We start from the raw sequence: 25,776 nt of genomic DNA on the forward strand, positions 1-25,776 counted from the left end.
GCCTGGGGGTGAAGTATAGGGAGAGGCCCGGGGCATCCTGGGGAGAGGAAAAAAAATAAAAAATTAACTGCGTGGTGCCCAGATATCCTTGCCATCACCTAAACCCCAAGGTCTCCCTGTGGAGCCTATGTACCCTGAAGAGGAAAGGGAGCTATATATGCTGACAGAGAAGGAAACAGACAGGCAGCACTAGCATGTCACATACAATGCAGAAATAACTGCAAATGGCACTACAATCAAACTACACAGACTCAGTGTATGGAGTATGGAGCGCTATAGCCTACCAGACACTGACTCCAGGTAGAGGTATGTAGGGGGACTGGACCCTGCATTTCCCTGAGAGCGCGGTGGCTGTGCCCGAGAGAAAATGGCCGCCAGAGACCTGAGGGGGTGTGGTCGTCGGAGGAGAGCAGCTCAGGGAAGCTAGACCTCAGGAATGGTGCCCTAAGCTGAGGGGCGGGGCTTTAATGGGGAAAGCTGACCGCCCCATGATGATTGTTTACCCAGCAGGATGCTGGATTCCCGCTCCATATGTACCCTGGTGGTCTAGTGGATCAACTGGACGAAGCCTGTTTCCACACTCAGTGCCTCCGGTCTGTCCAGAGAGACTGGAGGTATGAATGCCAAATCGTGGGTGACCACGCCTTACCTGCCCCCTTAACGTCTGGGTTGCAGTCTGGGTCAATCCGCAGGGCCGGCTAGCGAGGACCCCGGGATGCCCATCGAAATCTCATACCGAAACTGGCATTGCGGTGCCCGGAGGTGTGTTGGGGAGACAGTGCAGATGTCATGTGGACAGTCTACTGCTGCGTGCTCAGTATACAATATAACTATGTAAAATCATAAAAAGAATAGCTTTTTTGGCTGCCTAAGCAGCCCGCTGCATAAAGGTGACCCGACTCTGGCCAGGCACTGACGAAACGGAGGTGCCTCGGGGTATAGGGGGGGGGGGGGGGATGGACCCATGCATCCTGGGAGCTAAAGCTTTAACTGCGTGGTGCCCGTTCCTCAACCACCTATACCCAAAGGTCTCCCTGTGGAGCCCTATGGATCCTGAAGAAGAAACCTTGTTTAGTCTAGTACAAACACATCAGTTATCTTCTGAATAAGATTCATCAATACAGTCACTTATGTCAAATCAACTTTAATTGCTTTGTAGAGCTTAGGGTTTCCTGCAGAGATCTCTTAATTTGATAGACAGAATAAGGCTACTAATATATTCTGAAAGTAAGCATAATATATCACATTACTGTTTATTACAGACTTCAGTGTAACTGTCACATCAAATATACCTTATTCTGATATTATAAAATGATTCTGCCATTATGTAAACTTAATTAAAGTACTATAGCAGGACGATGGCACCGATTAGCATTGCTGTCTTACAGCATTGCTTTTAAGGGTCCAATTCTAGTCTGGTATGAGCAATTCAACAATCTTAACACTGTAATTGGATAATGCTATATAAAGTGTAACATTAACAATCCAGATTAGCATGTGTTGGGGAATAAGGGGGAGGGGGGAGCTGGGGAGTTCAAAACACCACAGTACTCTAAACATTATGGATCTCTAAATGCACACATTTGAGAATATAAAACTATTTATTGAACACTGCTCACCAGTATTTACATTGAAGTAAACAATATACAATCAGGTAACATTCCACTTACTACAAAGTCCTCCAGACCGCTTCCAATGAAGCAGGGACTGGAGCTAATAACCTAGGAGAAAAATGAGGCTATAGCATTAACATGCACATCAACTGAAGGCTACAAAACACTTGCAAGTATGCATTATAGATACTCAGACTTCAGTAGAATGAAGAGTTAAAAAAGCCTAAACCGCAAATACATTTAAGTATTAAAGGCTCTATATAGACCATGTACATTTTGCAGGCCACATTCAGCCAAATTACTGGTGTGGTATATTCAGGAGGAGAAAAAAAAAAAAAAAGTAAACACAATCTTAAAGTAGAGTCAAGTGGCCGAAAAGTCAATAAAAAAAAAAGTCTACATGTAGATAGCAATTATTTTACTGCGCTTCATCTTCTGGACAGGAGTGCCATGTTAGTCTTTCTTCATAAAATGCAATTACAACTTGAGGACATTTCATATTTGCTTCTTTCGCAGGAACCAAGTCTGCTTCATCCGAGTCTTTCCTGTAAAGAAAAAACGAAAAAAAAAAAAAAAACCCGAACGTTGAAATCATGAGTCATAGCAATAAGATCACAAAGCTGCTATATAGAAATCAGCATTTAAATAGGTCAACTATATTGTTAACAGTTGAGGCTGACAGCATAATGTAAGCTGAGATACAGCAACTCAGGACCAATCATATGCAATAAAGCAGGAAAAAAAGCGATGTAAATTGTTCCACACGTCAGTGACAGATTTAATAAACATGGTCAGGATACCAGCATTTTACAGTCACTAGACACGCTGGGGGAGAAACTACTGGATACAATGCAAAGTACATACAGACCGAGTAATCACTTACGTTACTAGAAAACAAAGGTTAAAATATTTATGAATACACCTTTGCAAAAGTATCAGTATGTTTGAGACCAGTTTGTCGAAGCCCAGATACTGGAGGCAGAAAAGACCCAAGGTATAGCCCAGGCGCTGAAGAGTTGATATATACACCAAACAGATTCAAATGTGGTTGTGTGGGGTAGTCAGTCCCACTGAATAAAAAAAATGCATAAAAGATGGGGCAACCACAGATTGTTAGTATGAATAAAAATCACTCAAACCAGTAGCAACAATGTATATAATAAAATGAATTGTATCTTTATTAAGACTAAGCAACCAATGCTTAATAATTCAATTACAGCAATAAAACACATATGTAAATAATGATACTACATATAAATAACGGTTCCTAAAATGTATAAAATGGTACGCCCCGGACTTTTAAATAAACATTTAATGAAACTCTCTGAAAAACTCCATGGACAAATATAATTTTGGAACTGTTGTTAATTAGTTCATCATCCGGTAATAAAGTCAAATTATAATGAATGGATATCAGTATTACCTTCCGTGTAGTTGGATCAGACCCAGATCTTTATGTTTGGTCGCAACGTGATGATGGTTGCCGTGACAGAGGATGGCTGGCCTCCCGATCTCAACCCAGCTGACGATGGAAATGCAGAGGGGAGTGGGTGGTCGCTCTAGTAATCCAGGTCCGGCACGGGGGGGCAGAGACAATGAACTCCAGACTCTGTGAATGAGTGGACCGTCTGACCAAGGTACACGCGCTCTAGCCGGCTAGCGGGGAGACTTGGGAAGGGTTGTGAAACGCCGCTCTGAAGCTCTGTGGCAGGAGGAGGTGGAACAGAGGGCTCTACGTCCCGGATGAATGTGGAGGATGTTACACTGCAAGATGATGTAAATGGCTCAAGGCTTACCAAGCGCAGTGTATAGACGTGCAGAGGGAACCAGTGATAAAAATCCAGGAATCAGAAACCGGGTGGGTGTAGCGGGCACCAACGCGTTTCAACGTCCTTCTGACGCCTTTTTCAAGGTGAATGAGGCATTGCAAGTTTGAACAATTTAAGTACCTTCAGCAATTAATCAGCATTAAATACATATGAGTATAGTTAATTACTGGTTTGAGTGAAAAAGCAATGATTTGATCCTATCAAAGGGACACAGACAACTAATAAAGCAGGCACTTTATAAATACACATACATATATTTAATGGTTACCATTAAATATATGTACGGTATGTGCATTTATAAAGTGCCTGCTTTATTAGTTGTCTGTGTCCCTTTGATAGGATCAAATCATTGCTTTTTCACTCAAACCAGTAATTAACTATACTCATATGTATTTAATGCTGATTAATTGCTGAAGGTACTTAAATTGTTCAAACTTGCAATGCCTCATTCACCTTGAAAAAGGCGTCAGAAGGACGTTGAAACACGTTGGTACCCGCTACACCTACACCCACCCGGTTTCTGATTCCTGGATTTTTATCACTGGTTCCCTCTTCACGTCTATACACTGCGCTTGGCAAGCCTTGAGCCATTTACATCAGCTTGCAGTGTAACATCCTCCACATTCATCCGGGACGTAGAGCCCTCTGTTCCACCTCCACCTGCCACGGAGCTTCAGAGCGGCGTTTCACAACCCTTCCCAAGTCTCCCCGCTAGCCGGCTAGAGCGCGTGTACCTTGGTCAGACGGTCCACTCATTCACAGAGTCTGGAGTTCATTGTCTCTGCCCCCCTGTGCCGGACCTGGATTACTAGAGCGACCACTCACTCCCCTCTGCATTTCCATCATCAGCTGGGTTGAGATCGGGAGGCCAGCCATCCTTGGTCACGGCAACCATCATCACGTTGTGACCAAACAAAGATCTGGGTCTGATCCAACTACACGGAAGGTAATACTGATATCCATTCATTATAATTTGACTTTATTACCGGATGATGAACTAATTAACAACAGTTCCAAAATTATATTTGTCCATGGAGGAGTTTTTCAGAGAGTTTCATTAAATGTTTATTTAAAAGTCCGGGACTTAGCATTTATACATTTTAGGAACCGTTATTTATATGTAATATTATTTACATGTGTGTTTTATTGCTCTAATTTAATTATTAAGCATTGGTTGCTTAGTCTTAATAAAGATACAATTCATTTTATTATATACATTGTTGCTATTGGTTTGAGTGATTTTTATTCATACTAACAGAATCTGTGGTTGCCCCATCTTTTATACTGGAGGCAGAAAGTTTGCCATACCAAATTTAATTCCATAAATTAAAATCTAATTTAAAAAAAAAATTACTGTAAAGTTTCATGGGTTCAAATTAATGACACTGGCCTGCATTTCACTTTTATTCCCTGAGGTTAAGGTTTTCTGGATGGTGAATCTCAATATATAACTAATTTAGCTCAATCAGGTCAGGTTTTTTTTTACTCAAGTCTAAACAAAGTTCATATTTCATAAATAAGTTTGGAAATTATGTTTATTGTTCAAAGCAGACATTCTCATCAATTGTACAGTTTATATATGAAATGGTACATAAACATTTATTCTGGAAGAAAGGACCTTTTCAAAAACTTTCGTATGTGTTTTGCATCTGGAACATTAATGGCAATAGTCCACAAGCATATTCACACCCAGGCAGCCCCGGTACCTCTCAACCATCACTTTTGAAGAAAGCTCTCATTGCTAGTCGCTGAGATCGCCGCAGTTTTCAGGATAGTCTAAATGCGAGCTGAGGAAACACATCTATATCAGCATTTTTCAACCACTGTAACGTGGCAAACTAGTGCTGAGAGCTCAGTGCAGTCAGAGCTGACTTTACTTGTACTGCTGGCCCAGGCAGTGCTGAGCTCTTTAAGGAAGGCTCACATGGACAGTGACCTATATATAGAGACGTGGTGGCATGACATAGGTCATGCACGCCTGCCTGCACACTGCTCAGAGTTCTGCACTGTGTGCTCAGTCACAGTGCGGGGAATTCAAATGTTTAGCCAGCTGCTTTATTTTTTATTAAAGACGCCCGGCAAAGCAATTCAATTGTTGTTCTGTCAGGGCGCGATAGCTGCCGGCACCAGCATTTCTGCACGCACTCAGGAGTGCGCGAGCAGAAGTGTCTAAAACTCACTGGTTAGGGCGCACTAACCGCAGATAGCGCACCCTAACCAGGAAATATATATACTATACACACACACTTTATTTTTTTTATTATATACATACCAACACAGTACAATTGATGCAAATGTAAGTCTGCTTTGAAATAAAACAATTACCAAACCATTATATAATTGGAGTGTGATATATATATATATATATATATATATATATATATATATATATATATATATATATACACACATTTTTTAGAAAAAAAAAGTTGAGCAAAAACAAAAATCCTGACTGAACAAAATTTTGATTTCACCATGCACCAATTATAGATCACCTTTAAAAAAACAAAAGCAAAACTTCAAAGCAACGCAAACTAGCGTTATTGATGGCTGAGGTGTCTGTTTCAGACGTTTTGCTGGAACCTTGTGGGCCAATCTTGCAGATTTTGCTTTGCACCCCATAGAGAGATGTTGGTGTACTTCAATAAGCGGTTATGTCTGTAGTCACACACGGTCACTAAATGCACTGCATATAAATCAGATTTTCAAACCAAGTCAACTTATGATAAAAATACAGTCAGGTGCATAAATATTGGGACATTGGCAGAATTTTCATATTTTGGCCTCTTCACCACCACAATGGCTTTGAAATGAAACAAACAAGATGTGCTTTAACTGCAGACTTTCAGATTTAATTTGAGGATAATTACATCCAAATCTGGTGAACGGTAAAGGAATGTCTGCAGTTAAAGCACATCTTGTTTGTTTCATTTCAAAGCCATTGTGGTGGTGAAGAGGCCAAAATATGAAAATTCTGCCAATGTCCCAATATTTATGCACCTGACTGTTCTTATTCAATACCCATATTACCAGAAAAGGTTTAATAATTTTAATTCCATTTACAGCATGCTCCACTTACACAAGTACACAAGCAACGCATCAGAAATTGCTGCTAATGTAGTTTCCTACGCTTTAAATTTCCGTTGTGCAAGATACCAGCAATTATGATTTGTACAACACAGGAGAGATACGCATATAGATATGACGCCATAGATAGATATATAAAATGGTAACCCAAGCCATCATCATGTAATGCACAAACCGAAAGCAGCATTTCAATTGTTTGGCCTTTAGTGACATGATTTAACGCAAGTCTTAGCAATGCCATTTTGCATACATATTAACACAATTAATGTGATGCAACATTTGGTTCTGCTCACAGATGTAAAGGTTAGTGTGCAGCATATGGCCAAAATGTATTTTTTTTTTTTAAACATTCAATACTGTACTCACCATTTCATAAGGAACATCAGTTCACCACTGCTATCAGTAGCTCCAATTATTCTTTCTGGTTCTAAGGCTCTAGAAAAACCTCTTGGTTTATCAACCTGAAAAACATTTAAACATGAAGTTTACATATTCAAACATACTATATTATGTCAGAATGCAGTTAGTCCTGACAATTTCTTTTAAACAGGGCTCGACAAAACCCGGGGGCCAGGTCGCCATGGCGACCAGATTTGGCTGCGTGGCGACCAGGTTTTCACTCATGAGCTCCACCTTCCAGCTCACCCCGCAGCAGGTTGGGAGAGACATCACATCATGACGTCTCTCCCATAGTGCAGAGCAGCCAGCGGTGGTCGTCAGTAGGAGCGGGGATCAGGTAAGTTGCGTTTTTTTTTTTTAAAGGAGCACTGCATAGTGGGGTCTACTACTGGGGGTAATGCATAGGGGGGGGGGGGGGGGCACTGATTAAAGAGGCACTACATAAGGGAACCACTACTGGGGGCACTGCAGAAAGGCACTTTCATCCTGGCTCCTACATTTTTTTGTCAAGCCCTGCTTTAAAACAAGAGATATGGTAAGAACTTACCTTTGTTATCTCTGTTTCTACGAAGTCCATAGGGTCCACAGGGTTGACCTTGGGGTTATAATAGCTGGAACAGGATCCATGGGCACCACACAGTTAAGCTTTTAGCTCCCAGGATGCACTTGGGTCCTCCTCTATACCCCGCCCCCGAGCCACAGGCACCTCAGTTGGTAAGCAGCCTAGGCCGGAGGAGAATATGGAACAGAGAGAAGGAAGACTGGAACACACAAGAAACCATACTCACAGCAATAGGAGACGGAAAACCGGTGACCAGCCACACAGCCCATTTGAAGCCAGGTGCGTCAGGGCGGGCGTCCTGTGGACCCTATGGACTTCGTAGAAACAGAGATAACAAAGGTAAGTTCTTACCATATCTCTTGTTTTCTACTTCAGGGTCCATAGGGGGTCCACAGGGTTGACCTTGGGGATGTCCCAAAGCAGTTCAACTAAGGGCGGGGACGCTCCTGTGCTGAAAGGAGCACCCGGCGCCCAAAGGAAGCATCCTGAGAGGCGAAGGTGTCAAACGCATAGAACCTCAAAAACGTTTGAATAGAAGACCAAGTGGCCGCCTTACACAGCTGAACAGCAGAAGCGCCACCTCTAGCAGCCCAAGAGGGACCCACAGAACGAGTGGAATGAGCCTTAACAGAGGCTGGCACAGGTAAACCCTCTTGAGCATAAGCCTCACAAATAACGGAACGAAGCCAACGGGCTAACGTTTGTTTGGTTTTCACAAGAGGGGTTGGCCTGCCAACAAAGAGGATAAACAAGGAATCAGACTTCCTAACCGAAGCCGTCCGGTCTACATAAATTCTAAGCGCCCGGACCACATCTAAGGAAGTCTCACCAGCTGAAAGATCAGGGGACTGAAAAGCTGGCACAACAAGTTCCTGATTAATGTGGAACTTCGAGACCACTTTGGGCAAAAACTCAGGACGAGTGCGGAGCACCGCTCTGTCCTGGTGAAAAATCAGGAAAGGAGGGCGACAGGAAAGCGCCCCCAATTCAGACACCCTCCTGGCCGAAGCAATTGCCAGGAGAAAATCCGTCTTAAATGTCAGCCACTTGAGCTCCACCGCCTCAAGAGGCTCAAACGGAGGACCCTGCAGGACCCGTAGCACCACCGCCAAGTCCCAAGGAGCCACAGGAGGCACAAAGGGAGGCTGGATCCTGAGAACACCCTGGAAAAAGGTGTGAACGTCTGGTAGTATTGCAATCCGCCGTTGAAACCACACGGACAAGGCGGACACATGAACCTTCAGAGATGCAAGGCGTAAGCCGAGATCCAATCCTGACTGAAGAAATTCCAAGATCCTAGAAACTCGGAACACCTGAGGATCATAATGTCTGGACTCACACCACTGAAAGCAAGTGTGCCACACTCTGTGATAAATCCGTGCTGAAGCAGGCTTGCGTGCCCTGAGCATGGTACCAATAACCGAACTGGAGAAGCCCCGAGACCTCAAGACGGCTGTCTCAAGAGCCACGCCGTCAAAGACAGCCGACCCAGATCTGGGTAAAGGCAGGGCCCCTGAGACAACAGGTCCCGACGCTGAGGAAGAAGGTACGGAGCGTCGATGGAGAGGCTCCTGAGATCGGAGTACCAAGGACGTCTGGGCCACGCCGGAGCTACCAACACGAGCATGCCGCCGTCCTGCTTGAATTTCCGCAGAACCCGAGGAAGCAGGGATAGCGGAGGAAACAGATACGCCAGGTGAAACGTCCATTTCACCGACAGCACGTCCACCAGACTTGCGCCTACGTCTCTTGTCCTTGACCCGTAAACGGGCAACTTGTGATTGTGACGGGAGGCCATCAAGTCCAGCTCCGGCAGTCCACCTGTCCACGAGTAGCTGAAACACCTCTGGGTGAAGCGACCATTCCCCGGGATGCACGTCGTGACGGCTGAGGAAGTCCGCCTCCCAATTGAGGACTCCGGGGATGAAGACCGCCGAGATCGCCGGAATGTGACCCTCCGCCCAAGTCAGGATACGAGACACCTCCGACATCGCTGCCTGACTGCGAGTTCCGCCTTGGTGGTTGATATACGCCACCGTGGTGGCGTTGTCGGACTGCACCTGTACCGCCCTTCCATGAAGAGCGGGGCCGGACGACTGCAGGGCCCTGTATACTGCCCGCAGTTCCAGGATGTTGATGGGGAGAAGTGCTTCTTCCGCTGACCAACGACCCTGAAGCGACAAAGAGCCGGTCACTGCCCCCCAACCCCGGAGACTGGCATCCGTCGTGAGCAGGACCCAGTCTGGGATCCAAAATGGGCGCCCCTCAACCAGATGAGCTGTCTGAAGCCACCAAGCCAAAGATTGCCGAACGTCCGGAGACAACACCAGCACCTGAGAGCGGATCCGGTGAGGTAACCCGTTCCATTCTGATAGAATCAGCCCCTGCAGGGGCCGGGAATGGAACTGGGCAAATTCCACCATGTCGAATGTCAACACCATGGACCCCAGAACTCTCATAGCCGAATGGACCGACAGGCGGCAACGGCTCAGGCAACTGTGTATCCGCAGCTGTAGGGAGGCGACCTTCTCCGGAGTCAGGAAGATCCTTTGCTGACGCGAATCCAGCAGGGCTCCCAAATGAACCATCCGCTGTGATGGAATCAGGGAGGACTTTTTCCAATTTATCAACCACCCGTGTGCTTGCAGGCAAGCGATCGTCAGGTGGAGATGTTGAAGCAGTACCTCCGGGGAGCTCGCCAGCAACAGGAGGTCGTCCAGATACGGCAGCAGCCGTACATTCTGGTTCCGAAGATGTGCGGCCATGACCGCCATAATCTTCGTGAACACCCTCGGTGCCGTGGAGAGACCAAAGGGTAGCGCCCGGAACTGATAGTGGTGTAGAAGGATAGCGAACCTCAGATACCGCTGGTGTGAAGATGCTATCGGAACATGGAGGTAGGCGTCCTGGATGTCCAGGGACACCATGTAATCCCCCGGTTCCATCGCCAGAATGATGGAACGTAACGTTTCCATCCTGAACTTGGGAACTCTGAGGAATTTGTTCAGAGACTTCAAGTTGAGGATAGGGCGATGAGAACCATTGGGTTTCTGCACCAGAAACAGAGACGAATAATACCCCGTCCCTCGTTGAGATAGAGGAACGGGAACAATGACCCCTGCTTTCAGCAAGGACTCTATAGCCTCCTGAACCTGTAACGCCTTGGTCTTGTCCTGAGAAGGACTTGTGCAGAAAAACTGGTGGGGTGGTCTGTGCCGAAAAGACAGGGCGTACCCCTGGGAGACCACTTCTCGAACCCAGGCATCCGTGGTGGTATTGTGCCAGCACTGGGCAAATAGAAGTCGGCCTCCCACTCTGAGGTCCCCCAGAGGGAGGCCCGTCCCATCAGGCCGCAGGTTTATCTTCCTGCTTGGAAGAAGGGCGCCGAGCACTCCAGGCTTGCTTCTTGGGTTTAGAGGCAGTCTTACTTGCAGACTGTCTCGGGAAGGACTGACCTTTCGCCTTACCCTGAACCCGAAAGGAACGAAAAGCCGAACTCCGAACCTTAGCAGGCAGTGCCGCCGAAGGGAGGAAGGCCGACTTGGATTTAGCCAGGGTGTCCACTATTTTGTCCAAGTCCGGACCAAATAGTAATTCCCCATTACAATGTGCCTCAGGGAAGGGGTAATTAGAAGCCAACCGCTTCTGAGGAAGGAATCTCTTACTGGGCGCCTGCCAAGCTACCGCCATATGATCCGTCAACTGATCCGACAGGGGAAACACAGCAGAAGCCACCTTAGTTTTTTTGAAACTAGGAAACTTCGACTTAGGAACCGGTGCCTCATCCTCTATAAGAAGAATAGCTCGCACCGCCCTAACTAGTGCTCGCACATTAATGGACGACTTGGTATCCATTTCCTGGACCGAGGCGTCCGAGTCAGTGTCATCAGGGACCTCCCCATCATCTGAGGAACCCTCTGAGTCCGATACCTGAGCAGCCCGTGTCATGAGTGGGCGTTTTGAAATCCTAGAAGGCATGTCAGTCTGCAACATTGACTGAAAAGCCGAGGAAGCGGCCGCCAAATTTTGCACGGAGTTGGAGAGCACATCCACCCATGGTGGAGGAGTCGCCATAGGGGCCTGAAAAGGTACCACAGGCTGCTGCGGCACAGGGGAAGCCTGTATATACATAGGCAACCCCGCATAGGGACCTACTGATTGAGACCCAGGAGGACTCCGCAATAACTGCAGGACACCCGGGGAATGGGGGATGGTCAGCTGGGGCACCGCCCTAGTAGGGAGAGCAGTCGGGACCGACAGACGGTCCGCAATAGACACCAGCACTTGAGAAAACATTGCCCACGGTGGTTCCTGCGCCAGAGAAGGTCTGGATGGGCCAGGAGCCACCTGGCATCGACTACACAGGCCATCCTGTGACAAATCCTCCCTATCTACTCCTGCAGAACAGCGTCCGCAGGAGGCCAACACCGGAGCCACTGAGCGCTCAACCTCCTCGTCTGACATGACAGAATATATTATATATCTGGCACCAGGGTAGAAGTAAAACGCACTCACTGGTGTGCTGAACAACAGCCCACAATATGGCACTGAGTAGCACACAACTGTATGTGACGGACCTCACAAATACGTGATCTATATAAGTGAGGTCAGTAGAAACGCCCCTCCCCCACACACCTGTAGGGCTTGTAGGAGAAGTAAAGGGATAGGTATAAGCTGACAGTAAGTAGAAAATAAGCACAGACAGGCAGCACTAGCAAAAGTCACATACCATGCAGGAAGATATACTCACTGCACCTTTACACTACAATCAACCTGCCCAGATTCAGTGTCTGGGAGGGCTATAGTGCTGTGTACGCTGTCCTTAATCAGGGGAGAGGTACACAGGGGGACCGGTCCGCGTGCTCCCTGAGATCTGCGCTGCCACTGGGAAAATGGCCGCTGGAGACCTCAGAGGAGGAGTGGCCGTGTAACTGCAGCTCAGCGACGCCAGACTGCGTGCTGAAAGGCGCGCTGAGCTGAGGGGAGGAGCCGCTGACAGGGAAGGCTTCCTCCCCTGGCTGGCCATAACCCCAGGGATGCTGGCTTCCCGCTTGCCCCTTTATTCCTGGTGGTCTAGTGGTCCCACGGGTTATGGGGGGGGGCCCGCCGCCACTGCCAGCAGCCTCCGGTCTGTCCCCAGGACTGCATTTAAGGCATTCCGCGCGCCGCCGCTAGCCAGCGACGCGCGGCTTACCTGAATCCCCGGCGACTCCGGCAGCAGTCCTGGGAGGTAGACAGAGTCCGGCTAGTACGGACTCTGCCCTCCCGCCGCGATCCCCAGATCAGTACTGGCGTCGCGGCGCCAGTCGGGGATCAGAGCGGCAGCGTGGGCGTCTGTACAGACAGCCCTTCGCTGCAGTCTGTAGTAAAAAGAGATTAAAATAAATAAAATCTAACTTCAAATAAAAAGCTTCTGGGGGCTGCTCCTGCAGCCCCCCTGCGCGGTGACCGACTCCGGCCGGGCACCAGCTTACACTGAGGTGCCTGTGGCTCGGGGGCGGGGTATAGAGGAGGACCCAAGTGCATCCTGGGAGCTAAAAGCTTAACTGTGTGGTGCCTATGGATCCTGTTCCAGCTATAACCCCAAGGTCAACCCTGTGGACCCCCTATGGACCCTGAAGTAGAAAAAGGAATTGTCCCTTTACAGTCAATTTGTTCAAATATACTGGCTTTAAAAGCAAGTTTGCAGTGCTATGCGGAGCATACACTAACAAATTAAATTGTGTTAGAACAGACATTTTATATAATACATTAGCCTCTGCTATCCAGGACACAAGTACTGTGCTACATACAGAGGTAAGAATACTAGAACCATGGAAACCTATGGATTGGCTAATTTTATAAAGTGTGAAACAAACCTGTAGCTCACGAAACTACTGAAGTGACTATGGGCCGTATTCCATTAGAAATGAAAAGCAGTTATCCGCGGAAAAGTATGCCGATTACGGCTTTTCGCGTGGTCGGAACTAATCTCCAGATTCAATTCCACCCGTTTTAGCCTACGCGGAAAGTTAATGCAATAGGCGAAAAAGATTCACCTAATAGCAGGAGAAAAAAAAAAGAGCAAAATTTAGTTTGGGGTGCAAACATGGGGAAACCACTCAGAACCCTCGGGACTGCCCCCCAAAGGACAATTGTCAAAATCCAAAGGGAAAAAACACCCCCAAAAAAGTACTTTCATTTTGGGGGCGAAAACGTACAAAGTGGGAGGACAAACAAAAGCTAGCAAAATAGCCTTCTTAGGGGTCTGCAAGGATGGGTCAGGTGTTTTTATGAAGGCAGGTGCATGCAAAAGGTAAGTTTTTACAGGTTTTTTTTAAACTTCACTTTAGAGACTTTAAAACATGCTAGCACCCATTTTCAAGTACCCCAGATTTGACTGGACTACTTATTTTCACAAAAAAACAAGATAAAAAAAAAAAAACCTGCTTAATGCCATTCTTCATCACTTTTACAAGGACGCTAATAACAAGAATTTTCAACAACTTCAGTACCCCAAATAGTTTTATTAGGGCAATTGGAACACAACTACATTGATCCACCATGTTAGTGCATCTTTTTGAGGGGGTTCAGAATGATTTCCCCAATTCTGAGTACTTTCCGCCTGCCGTTTTTGCTTGATTTGTAATTGAATACGGCGAATAGTGGGGGACTCGCACGATAACGTAACTTCCAAAACACGCGATGTAGGCGAAAAGTTGGGCAGGCAAAACTTTCTTGCAGATGAGAAACTAATTTAATACCGCTTTATGTATGAGATACTTGAATCACTGACAAACAGTGAGTTGCTCCAATACAGATTCACTGTGTCAAAAAAACAAAGCCACCTTTCATGCAGCAATGTTTACAATATACCCAAAGTTTAAGTTAAAAGCCACCCTGGCATTAGAAGACTGTCATACCGATTCACGTTTCTTCTTTGATTTGCTGTCTTCAGACTCGCTGTCTGAAACAGACTTTCGCTTGGCTCCATCTGTTGGTTTTTCTTTGCCGGCCTTCTGAGAATTGAGAAAGGCTTCGATCAACTCTGGACAGTCTAAGTTTTCTTCAGGTTCCCAAGTGTTGTCTGCGCTGAAAAAATAAATAAAAAGCAGCTACATGTTATCCAAGTGCTGCCTATATGTTACCCAGAGCGCTTTCATTGGGACTATATGCATACTTGAGACAGTTTTACTCATCTGTGTGCTAACGCTTTCATAAAAAGATGTGTGCATCTCACACATACACAGTATACTGAACTCTAATAGAAAAGTGATGCTGTGATTGAGAATTACATATAAAATGAATAGCCATTAGTGTGCTTGTAAAGAGTACCGACACTGGTGTCTATGTTCCACCACAAACCACTCCCAACATTCAAAGCCCCCAGGAGTTTAAGTTAGGCAATGTAAATACATATTAGTGTCCTTTGTTCTATTAGGTTTAAAACACATCTTGGTAGTGCAGCAGACTTCCATCTATGGGCCTTATTCAATTAGCGGCGAAACCATCTGTTTTCGGAATAAAAACAAATAAAAAAAAACAGACGAAAAAAAACTGGAGAAAGGATGACTATGGCCCTAAATGTTTAAGGCATCATCAGCTACTTTTTAAATTGTATAGAAAGGGAGTTAGTGAGTGAAATAATGTGAAACCATTCATACTCTGGCTTTGAACTACCACCACCCATGTTTCAGGCCAAATCAATGCACGCAAATTTCATATACAGCTCATTGGCTAGGACAGGGTTGGGCAATAACGTCTCTTCTGAACTACTCTATGTAATATGCACCTCTAAAATATCCTCCTAGCCCGGGAGTGGGGAAAAAGCAGCACTCCAGCTGCTGTTGAACTACACATCCTGGCATGTTTAGTCCCAAAGCAGTTGGAGGGCCACCATTTCCGACCCCTGACACTGGAGACTATTTTAGAGGTGCATATTACATACCCAACTAGTTACAGTACTCCAGGAGAGTACATCAAATTTTAAAGATAAAAAAAAAAAAAAAAAATTTATCTAAAAATTTGAGTTAATAGTGTGGGTTGTTTAATTTGCGAGAAATATTTTCCCCTTTTATTGCCTGCATAACACTTATTCTAATATGCCACCATTTTAAGGCCATTTCACAGAAGAGGGAAAATAGAAACTCAGGGCCTGATTCAGAGTCGGACGCTCTGACCAGAGCGCTCGCTCTGAATCAGGGCCCTCCTACCTAAACTTGGAGCGGCCTCCTGGCCGCTCACATAGCTGTGGGTGACCACCCACAGCATATGCGAGCGGCCAAAAAGATGGTTGCGATGGTCAAGACCATCGCAACCATCGGGCTTGCGACGAGACCCTGCGGTAGGGTCTCGGTGACCGCAAGCCCTGGGGTGATTTTGGCTCTATCAGAGCCAAAATTACTCCCACTGACATCACTAGTTATGTCAGTGGGGCCGGACCCAGATGGTAGGCGTTCCCCACGCCTCCGTCTGGCAGCCACGCCCACCAAAGGGGGCGTGCTGTCAAACAACATCGACAGCACGCCCCCTTTGGTGCGAGACCCGGAGCGACGGCTTCCCCGTCGCTAGCCGGGTCTCACGCATGCGCACGACGGAGCAGCCTCCGTTGTGTGCATGCGCACTAGGGCAGCATCGACCCGCTCATGAGCGGGTCTGAATCAGGCCCTCAGTTTCCGTAGTCCCAAAAAATTTACAATTGAGAGAAAGACGAAATGCTTCCCTTATTTACAATAGTAACCATGCTGAAGAAAAGGGACCAGCCTTATATCCACTAAACAATTAATTTTACTAGTATTGTTAACCCTACTATAGTGCAGGTTAACTAGTCACATTGGGGGGAGATCAGGTGGTGAAAAGAGGGCAGAAGTGAACCAACTGAGAAGTCGCCCATAGCAACCAGCTTCCACAATTTTATAGAATGTACTTGAATAAATGCTACCTCAAAGTTGATTGGTTGCTATGAGCAACTACTCCACTCTTCACTGCTTGATACATCACCGGCATTGTTTACATCATACCACTCACATTTGACTTTGCTTACTATAGTATTTAACCATGTACATTTGCCATGGGTAACTAGCATGTAGCAAAAGACAAAGCCAGTACAGTATGTAATTGACCTATAACAGCTTGAAGTCAATTGCATAAATAAAGTAAACCAGAATATTTACAAATGTGAACACAAGTGAATCTACACCATCAAGAATAATGGTGCATACACGGTCAGATTTTTCTTCAGTTCTGAATGATAATGATTTAAAAATCGTTCATATCTGAAGGAAAATCCAACATATATGACATGTTTGAACGATGCACGTTCCCGATGTTAGATAACGATATGACATCTGATGTGTTTGCTGTCAGTTTGACGATTTCAGTCATTTTAATGCAGTCAAAAGTCGTTCGTAGTTCAAATCGTTCATCTGACCGTGTGTATGCTCCAAGAGTCTCAGGTTCAAGACTAGACTCAATTTAGAATTAATATTTCTCTTCACATTGAGGGCAACTTCTGCATGAACCAGTAATGCAACATAACGTAGGCCATGAAAACAAGACTACCAGTTTAGAGTTATGGTGCCTACACACTTAGCGATGTGCTCACGATCAGAAATTGTGTCCGATTTCCCTCCTCAGCAGCTCCCATTTGGTGTTATAAAAAAAAAAAAAAAAAAAAAAAGTGACAAACGATCTATCGTGCCTCCTAACTAATCCAGTGCATCCTGACTGAGATTGTCAGATCTGCCCTACAGCACGGCAGATCTGAAGAAGCGATGTACAACCTGTGGGGACGCTTCGCCATACTGATTGGACATATTTTACACGATTTGTTGTCACGATGTGTCAGAATCGGGCAGATCATGTAAAATATCGCTAGGTGTGTAGGCATCTTTACCGGTCAAGTTGTGGGGCTTGTCAGCTCTTCATGCAAATATCAAAACAGACAGAATCCTCGCTATACAAGTTAAGCTAGGTACATTAGCAGGTTAGCCTGGGCCACTTACTCTGTGAAACCTTTCCACTTCAGGTAATATTCCACCTTTCCATTAACAACACGTCTGTCTAGAACTTTTTCTACAACAAATTCCTCAGGCTCCGCCTCCTCAACTTTCTTGCCCTTTCCATTTTGCTTCTTCCCCATTTTCTGCTAAGGTGCCAGGGGAGGGGGAGAAAAATGGGACATGGGGGTGAGAAAAAGGTTGATGACTGGTTAATTTTGTTTTTTCAGTATCAATGAAGTTCATAAAACAAAAAGGAGAATAGATTGCACATATTTTCATAGTTACACAACATGTATATTAAAAAAAACAGATTGAACTGCAGACCATCACAAAATATTTAAAACTTAAAATGTTCACAAGTCCTTAAAATCAAAATCAAACAGTTACACGTAGTCACGCTTCGCATATAGGATTCCTATTGAGGCTACTGTGACAGTAAGCTACTGCATATGAAGATCTTAAAAAGAAATACGCTTTGCCCATCTGCAATCTCTTGTGCTACAGAAATACATGATACAGGGGGAAGATGTATCAAACCTTCAAGAAATAAAGTGGAGAAGTTGCCCATAGCATTAAATCCTTTGTCATTGCATAGACTGCTATATAAATGATTTCTAGAAGCAACTTCTCCACTTTGTCTCGAAGGTTGGATAAAGATCACCTAGTGAGACATGAGAAGCGCCAGTACTCACACTCGCAGCACCACTACAGTATGTCGGGGTTGTATTGTTACAAGGGGGAAGCAGCATCCTCACTCAGCGGTCGGTTACACGGCGCAGCGCACACGGCCCGCGGCAACGGTGGTCCCTTCTACCCAGTACAGCCCTGCAGCAGACTCCGCTGTGTGCTTAAAGCGCCCCCTTCCTCCCCGATTACTAATCAGTGCAGTACGGCAGTGTACGGGGCCCGCTATGTGATTACAGAAACCCCTCGCCCCGCCCTATCCCGCGCATGCGCCCCGCACACATGTAAGCACCACTAATGCCCCTATACGTGCGGCCGCTGCCAGTAACAATTGTTTGCAGGGAGGGAGCCGCTTCCCCGGGCGCCAGCGAGCACGCGGACACATCACACAGCGGCGGCGGCAGGGCTGGAATGGCGGGAGCCGCTGCTCCTCCATTATAGACACAGTGCCCTCATCACTTACACAGCTGTAATACAAGATAAATGTTACTACCTGCTTCTCCAGACTGTCCTGCATTTAATACCTATTATCTGGTCACCTTATCGCTCTGCAGCACTATGTAGGCCTGTGTGTGAGATACATAAACCTTTAGTACATGCATGTGGGAATGGAAACACAAATACAGTCTAGCTGGGGTTATCCCAGCGGCCGCCTAGCAAGCGGCACCTTATCCCCATTCTATAGTCACCGATCCACCCCCATTGCCCGGGCCCCATCACTCATACACCGGGCCGCCCGATCACTTAGCAGCAGCACTACGGGCGCGGACATGATGGAGGAGCAGATGGGGAGAGGATGGAGGGGACAGGACTCGGGTTACTACAGGCGGAAAGGCAGATGGAGGAGGGGACTGGAGTATGCAGGTGGTGTGCATCAGGCTACACGGATGGAGGAGTTTCCCGCCCGCCCCGTAACGGGGTACTGGTTATGGACCTAGTCTCGCACCGTGCCACATCCCTCTCCGCTCCGCCATCTTGCTCACTATCACCCAGCCGGTAAGCCGGTCCGCGATCCACGTAATGCAATGGCGGCTGAGGGCCCTGGTTCACCTTCTTGTCCCGCACCTCCCAAGCTATACACGTAACCACCGCAGAGCGATCCCTTACCTCACTGGTTTCCTGTCCTGCGCCCGGTGCTGCTGCTACTTCAGTCCACTTACACCGACAACCGCCTTAAACCGCCACTTACAGCGTCACTGAGCGCGCGGCGTTGGGGAGGGACTTGGTGACGTCACAGAACAATGGGCGCTCCCCGCTTTCTGGCGGGTAATTCTTCGCTGGCGCCGCAGTGTTCTCTCTCTGTACCCACAATGCTGCTGCGCATCGCCGGCCACCAAAGAGTCAATGACGCCGTAACCGTAGATCAAGCGTCACGGATTATTGTCAGGAATTCAATATTTATTGCTCATTTCATTAAGCAATACGACTGCCCTGACGTTTGACCGCAAACAAAATCGTGTGTCGTCAGCATGGCACAGGTTTCTTTGTACTATCTGGGGAGAATTTACGAAGACCGCTGCTTCCCGGCGGATTGCAGGTGAATATTTTAAACGGCACTCAGAGACAGTGTAAAGCCCGGTGTGCTTTACACTAACTCCGGGTGGCGTTTTAAATATATACCTGCAACCCGACAGGAAGCAGCGTCTTACAGCAGCCGCTGCATCGTAAATTTTCCTCTCTATGGGCCTGATTCAGAAGTGGACGCAGAAGCATCCGTGGCTGCATCCATTGGCGGTCCCTTGTCTGTGACTTTATGCAAATGCTGCTACAAAGGCGTTCCATTGTGTACATCCTCGCATATGGATGTCTGAGAATGCAGTATTGGATTGCTCTGTGGGCCTGATTCAGACCCGGTCACAAGCACTGAGCGCTCGCAAACCGGGTCGATGGTGGCCCACAGCGCATGCGCACGATGGAGCCGGCTCCGTCGTGCGCATGTGCGAGACCCGGCTAGCGACGTGCAATCTGTCGCTCCAGGTTTCGCACCAAAGGGGGCGAGCTGTCGATGTTGAGTGACAGCTCGCCCCCTTTGGTGGGCGGGGGGGGGTGCCCAAACGGAGGTATTCCCATGAGAATGCCTGCCGTTGGGGGAGGCTGAGAGAGTCCGGCTCTGTTAGAGCCGAAATCTCTCTGGGGCTTGCGGCCACGAGACCATACCACAAGGGTCTCATCCCAATGGTCTTGACCATAGCGACCATCATCATGGCCGCTCGTAATAGCTGTGGGTGGTCACCCACAGCTATGCGAGCGGCCAAGAGGCCGCTGCAAAAAAAAAGCCCTGCCCTGATTCAGAGCGAGCGGCTCTGAATCAGGCCCCGTGACCATTGTTCATCTGAGTAACCTCCAGGATACTCAGGATCAGGGGCGTATCTTCCTATTGGCCAGGATGGCGCTGGCCGGTGTGGGGGGGGTGCTGGTGCCTCCCCGGCGGTGGCACCCGCGGCCAGTTCTCTCTGTCAAAAGTCTGTGCTGCTGCTGATTTCTGTCAGAAGCATCAACGCCAATAGGGGGGTGCCAGTCCCTTACTTTGCCAGGGGTGCTTAGACCCCTAGGTACACCCCTGCTCGGGATGGTATGTATTTTCACGCAGCTGACGCCAGTGAAGATGCGTACAAGGATGCAGCCACTGGCTGCAACACACCCAGAAAATGTGGCCCATAAAACCCCTGTGTTCTAGGATAACACCCCCAAACGGCTGCAGCCTGTCAATCAGTATGCGGTGTCCGGGCACTGCGAACGAGCAGAAGGAAATCTGCACATGTGTAATACAGAGCCTGTGCATGTGCAGATCTTCAAATATCAGCGTTGAATGCACACCATTGGGTTTGCGTACAACTCTGAATCAGCCCAACAATTGGGAGGCATGCGCAGTAGCAAATAATCTCAACTCCGCCAACATCGGCATTATGTGCGACTCAGAATCAGGCCATATCTAACTGTAATTACTCATAAAATGCAGTATATTCTCTAAGCTCTCTCAGTGGCTCAGGTGATTATGGGTCTGATTCAGAGATGTTTGCTATTGCCAACGGCAGCTGCTATCCCATACACAGCTGCTGTGAAAAAATATGCAAATGCTGCAGCTGCCTGGATATGTATTGAGATTCCCACAAGTGTTCGAAGTCCTGAGTAAGTCTATTGGTGGGTACACACTGGGTGATATTACTGAGCGACTGCACGATTACAACATCGTAATCGTGCAGTCGCTCAAGTCTTCATGCACAAATCGTGCACTTTTATGTCGGAAACGACCAGCGATGCGCGCTCCCGCTGGTCGTTTCCGACATTGTCCATCGCCTGAACACAATCTGACGATAACGACAGATTGGCATGTTCAGGAATGATGGACAGTGCCTGCACTGAACGACTGATCGTTCAGTGCAGACACTACAGGGGATCAGGAACGACGGTACGACTACGATGTCGTAATCGTACTGTCTTTCCTGATCGCCTAGTGTGTACGCACCTTAAGGTTGCGCAAAATGACAGTGGAAACTGAGACACAGGAGCCAAATATCCTCCATATGTGATCACAGACGCAGCATGTGACATGCTCCAGATTAGGTCGCAACATGCCTGCGGACACTCCCCATTACCACCCCCAAATGTTCCCTGACTGTCAATCATACTCGCTGCTAGCGACTACTGTCCAACTCTGAATCAGGCCCTGTCTACACAGTGACTAATAATTATTGTAGTCAAGTTCAGCAAGCAGATGTGGGGTGTAGTTTACCAAAGTATATTTAGGTGGCATCTGGTGGTAGGTGTTTAGGTGCCCATCAAAGTAAGGATGGGGCATTGAAAGAAAACCTCAATAGTGCTGATGTTTTCAACATTTATCACAAGGCACTAAAATACGAGGGATGTTGAAAAGTCCTCGGCTTCACCAAGATAGAAATGGGCTTGAGCCATGAAACTTACAGACTATTCCACATATTCACCCTAAAGTTCAACACATTTGTCATAGCGTTTCTGGAGTTTCTTTAACCCTTCCAAAAGAAATTCTGAAGTTTGATCATTCAAACACTGCTCTGCTGCTGATACTCAAAAAATTCATCCCTTTCAAAGTTTTTTGTAAGGTTTGGGAACAGGAAATAGTCTGATAGAGGAATTTCTAGTGAGTAGGGTGGATGGTCCAGGGGTTAAAGTGGGCCGGAATGGGGTGGAACTGCGTTCCGTCACTTCAAATGGGAGGCGGAACCAGTTCCGCCTCCGTCCACCCACTTAGCCTGGCTTTATAAACTGTCAGCTGCAGGCCTGCAGCTGTCAATCTGAATGTGTGGGGTGACTGGGTCTGCTTTCGTTGGATAAGCCTGCCCAGCCGGCACGCCCCCTTTGCCTGTCCGGCACGCCCCCATTGCCTGGCCGGCCCACTCTCCTTGCTCGGGATCTGATGGAGAGAATGAAGGACACCGCACACACAGGTCAGGCATACAGTACTGGTGGTGGCGTGGTGCGCTTAAAAGAGCTGCGGGCTTGTCCCGGCCGGTTCCCGCGGCTCTGCTGCACACCAGCGCTGCCCGCCCATATAATCAATATCTGTGGTGGCGGGTGGGCGGTGCTAGTACTACTAGAGTCAATCATCTCATGATGATTGACATTTGGCCCGCCGCCTGTCCTGCCTCCTCTCCTCTGGCAGACAGCGCGATTACGTCATCGCGCGCCTGTCTCTCCCCGTGTGTATAGAGGAGCCGCCCTGAGAGGAAACATTGCACGCGGATGCTGCTCATGCAGTCTCTGTGGGGTGATGGTGACACATGACACGGGTGAGCAGGATAACACTGCGTTCTCCCACTGCCCCTCCCCACTGCGTGTTCTCAATTTTCCCACTGCCCCCCTATCCAATGTAGGCATTGTGTAAAAAGGGCACTGCTGTGTGTCATACATGAATAAGGGATACTACTATATGGTGTAAATTGAATCAGGTGAATCAAGATAAGATTGTGCTGCTGAGTGGTGTAATTTGAATTGGGAATACAATTGTGTGACCACGCCCATTTATTTTGTGACCACGCCCCTTTCTTTTTAGAGCCACCCCCCATTTTTCAACGCACGCCTGTGGCGCGCATTGTAATTTTTTTTGGGGGGGAAGGTTGGTGAGTTCCCCCACTTCTCTAGGACCACTTTAAGCACTGGGATGGTCTATGCACTCAAACCCCAAATCCTTCAAATCAGTCATTGTCTTGCCAGCCTTGTGATCATGCGTATTGTCGTGCAAAAGAAGAACACCTTTCCTCAGTTTCCCCCGCCTTTTTTCTGTCAACGCATGCTTTAATCTGCACAGAAAATTAGAATAATATGCAGCATTTATTATTTGTCCCTTTGAGAGATAGGGCCTGATTCAGACCCACTCGCGAGCGGCTGTCCGCTCGCAAGTGGGTCGATGTTATGGACTGAGCATGCGCACGACGGAGGGAGCTCCGTCGTGCGCATGCGCCAGATGCGACGAGTGAAGGAAAGTCCTTCGCTCGTTGTGTCCGATCAAAGGGGGCGTGCTGTCAATGTTGATTGACAGCACGCCCCCTTTGGTAGGCGTTCCGGGGGCGTGCCTCCCGTCAGAAGCTGGCCCACTGACATCACTAGTGATGTCAGTGGGAGTGATTTTGGCTCTGATAGAGCCAAAATCACTCCGGAGCTAGCTTGCGGTTGAAAACCTCAACCGCAGGCTCCGGCTCGCAATTTCGATGGTCGCGATGGTCACGACCATCAAAATGCACGCTCGTATAGGCTGTGGGTGGTGACCCACAGCTATACGAGCGTCCAGGAGGACGCTCCATTTTTATGGAGGGCGGCCCTCATTCAGAGCGTGCGCTCTGCTCAAAGCGTACGGCTCTGAATGAGGGCCATAGTCAGTAAAATGCCTTTTGAGTCTCAAAAAAAATGTTGCCATCACTTTTCCTGCAGACCTTTTGAGTCTTGATTTTCTTTGGTTCGTGGAGAACTCGAGTGCCAACACTGCATGGACTATTGTTTCCTCTCTGGATTGCAGTGATGTTACAGTGACAAGTCGTTGCAAAAAATAATCCCCAGATTGCTCAAAATGCTGCAAAATCAAGTGTCCACTCGTTTTGTTTCTCATCGCCGTTCAAACATTTGGGCACCCACGTGGCTGACATCTGCATATTCAAGAGCTCATGAATTATGAACCCAACACGTTCCCTGGATATCTCCAGTGTCTCAGGTATTGTTTTAACTTAGATTCTCCGATCTGAAAAAAAAAATGTCATGAACATTATCAACAATTTTGGATGTGGTCAGATCTAGCTGCATCTTCAGTCTCAAAATCTCCATGCTGAAAGTTGGCACACCATTTCATCACACTGGAATAAGAATGGCACTTGTCACTAGATGTTTGCATCATAAGGCCCTCATACACGGTGCGAGGCGACGGGATCAGTCATCACACATATCGGGCGGTCTGCACACGGTGCGAACGGGTGGCTGGCCGTCCAGTATGCTGGCTCCCCCCTCCCTCACCCACATAGTAATCCATGGGATCGCACATCACATCCCCTGATCGATTGGTACTGCAGAAAGATCAGGGGGTGTAATGTACGACCCCACGGGAGCGCGCTCGGCCCGACATCAGGGCCATACATGGTGCGATATAGCAGGCAAATCGCACCAATCAGTCGGATCGCCTGCTTTATCGCCCCGTGTATGGGGGCCTATACACATGGATTTAATTTATAATTTTATTCTGCAGGAACAGAAACTTCATGACAGCCCGGAGTTCCACATTCGAACATTAATTCTTTACATTGAAATGCTTCAGTTTAGGACGTCAAGCACCTGCAAAAAAAAGTGCTATTAGTCTGAAAATTGGCATTAAACAATAAAAAAGGATGCTCTGTCTAGCTGCAGTGACAAAATAATGCTGCAATTACAGGAAGTGGGTTAGGCTAAGGACTTCTCAGCGCTTCCTCGTATTGCTTCCAGAATTTTGATGGTGTCCGATGTTTCCACTTGATGTAAAATTAACTAGCTTCATAAACACACATTTAAATTCACGGTAGATTTACAAAGCCACGATTTAACAACGACACCCGATGATCGCCGGCTTTGACCAATGGATTTAAAATGACAACTGTAATAAATGCTAAATCAGGCTTGTTTTTCCTCATAATTTAGTATGCTCTGTCGGATCCTTTCTGAAGTCTGTGGGCTGCTACTGCACAATGGGCCTGGTTCAGAGATGTACAATATTCTGATGTTTATGCAGTTGGCCAATGTTTTTGCACAGCGCGTGCATCCCAGTGCATCTGCGATGTGACTCGCAGAGAGGATTTAGTCATAGAGTGATAGACAGTTAAGAACCGTTTGCAGGTGGTAATGTAGGGGAGTTTAGAAAAAACGCGGGTGTGTTGCAACCATTTTATAGGCGTTTTGGATCCAGCAACTCTGTTTTTGTATGCTGTTTCACTGGTGCCGGCGTCTCAGTTCCTAGAGCCATTCTAAGTAGTGTGATGGCTTGGGGTTAATTAGCTCGGCAGAGGGTGGATTGGTGCAGTTTTTAGGTGCTTAATGAGGGTCCACACATGGCATTCCAGTAAAATAAAGAAAATGGTGCTTCAGCATGATAATCAGGAAACAAGAATAGAAAATAAAAAACAACCTAACCC

At 47.3% G+C, this 25,776-nt stretch overlaps 1 protein-coding gene across 5 annotated transcripts; it reads right to left on the reverse strand.

Moving 5' to 3' along the window:
* Nucleotides 1–1,559: 1,559 nt before the first annotated feature.
* Nucleotides 1,560–19,430, reverse strand: CBX3 (chromobox 3). Of its 5 annotated transcripts, none has more exons than XM_088479433.1 (6): nucleotides 19,262–19,430; nucleotides 18,648–18,720; nucleotides 17,474–17,613; nucleotides 14,393–14,561; nucleotides 6,896–6,990; nucleotides 1,560–2,158 (listed from the first exon to the last, which is right to left on the reverse strand). In XM_088479433.1, the coding sequence occupies exons 2-6, from the start codon at nucleotides 18,669–18,671 to the stop codon at nucleotides 2,032–2,034; spliced, it is 555 nt and encodes a 184-aa protein (XP_088335559.1). In that variant the 5' UTR covers nucleotides 18,672–18,720; nucleotides 19,262–19,430; the 3' UTR covers nucleotides 1,560–2,031. The 5 variants fall into 5 exon arrangements, with proteins under 5 accessions (XP_088335559.1, XP_088335558.1, XP_088335561.1 ...); XM_088479432.1 differs by having other exon boundaries at nucleotides 17,474–17,616; nucleotides 19,262–19,425; XM_088479435.1 differs by lacking the exon at nucleotides 18,648–18,720 and having other exon boundaries at nucleotides 19,262–19,426.
* Between the last annotated feature and the right edge of the window lie 6,346 nt (nucleotides 19,431–25,776).

The sequence above is a fragment of the Taudactylus pleione genome, unplaced genomic scaffold, assembly GCF_031769625.1.
Source record: "Taudactylus pleione unplaced genomic scaffold, aTauple2 ptg000233l, whole genome shotgun sequence".
NCBI classification, from domain to species: Eukaryota; Metazoa; Chordata; class Amphibia; order Anura; family Myobatrachidae; genus Taudactylus; species Taudactylus pleione.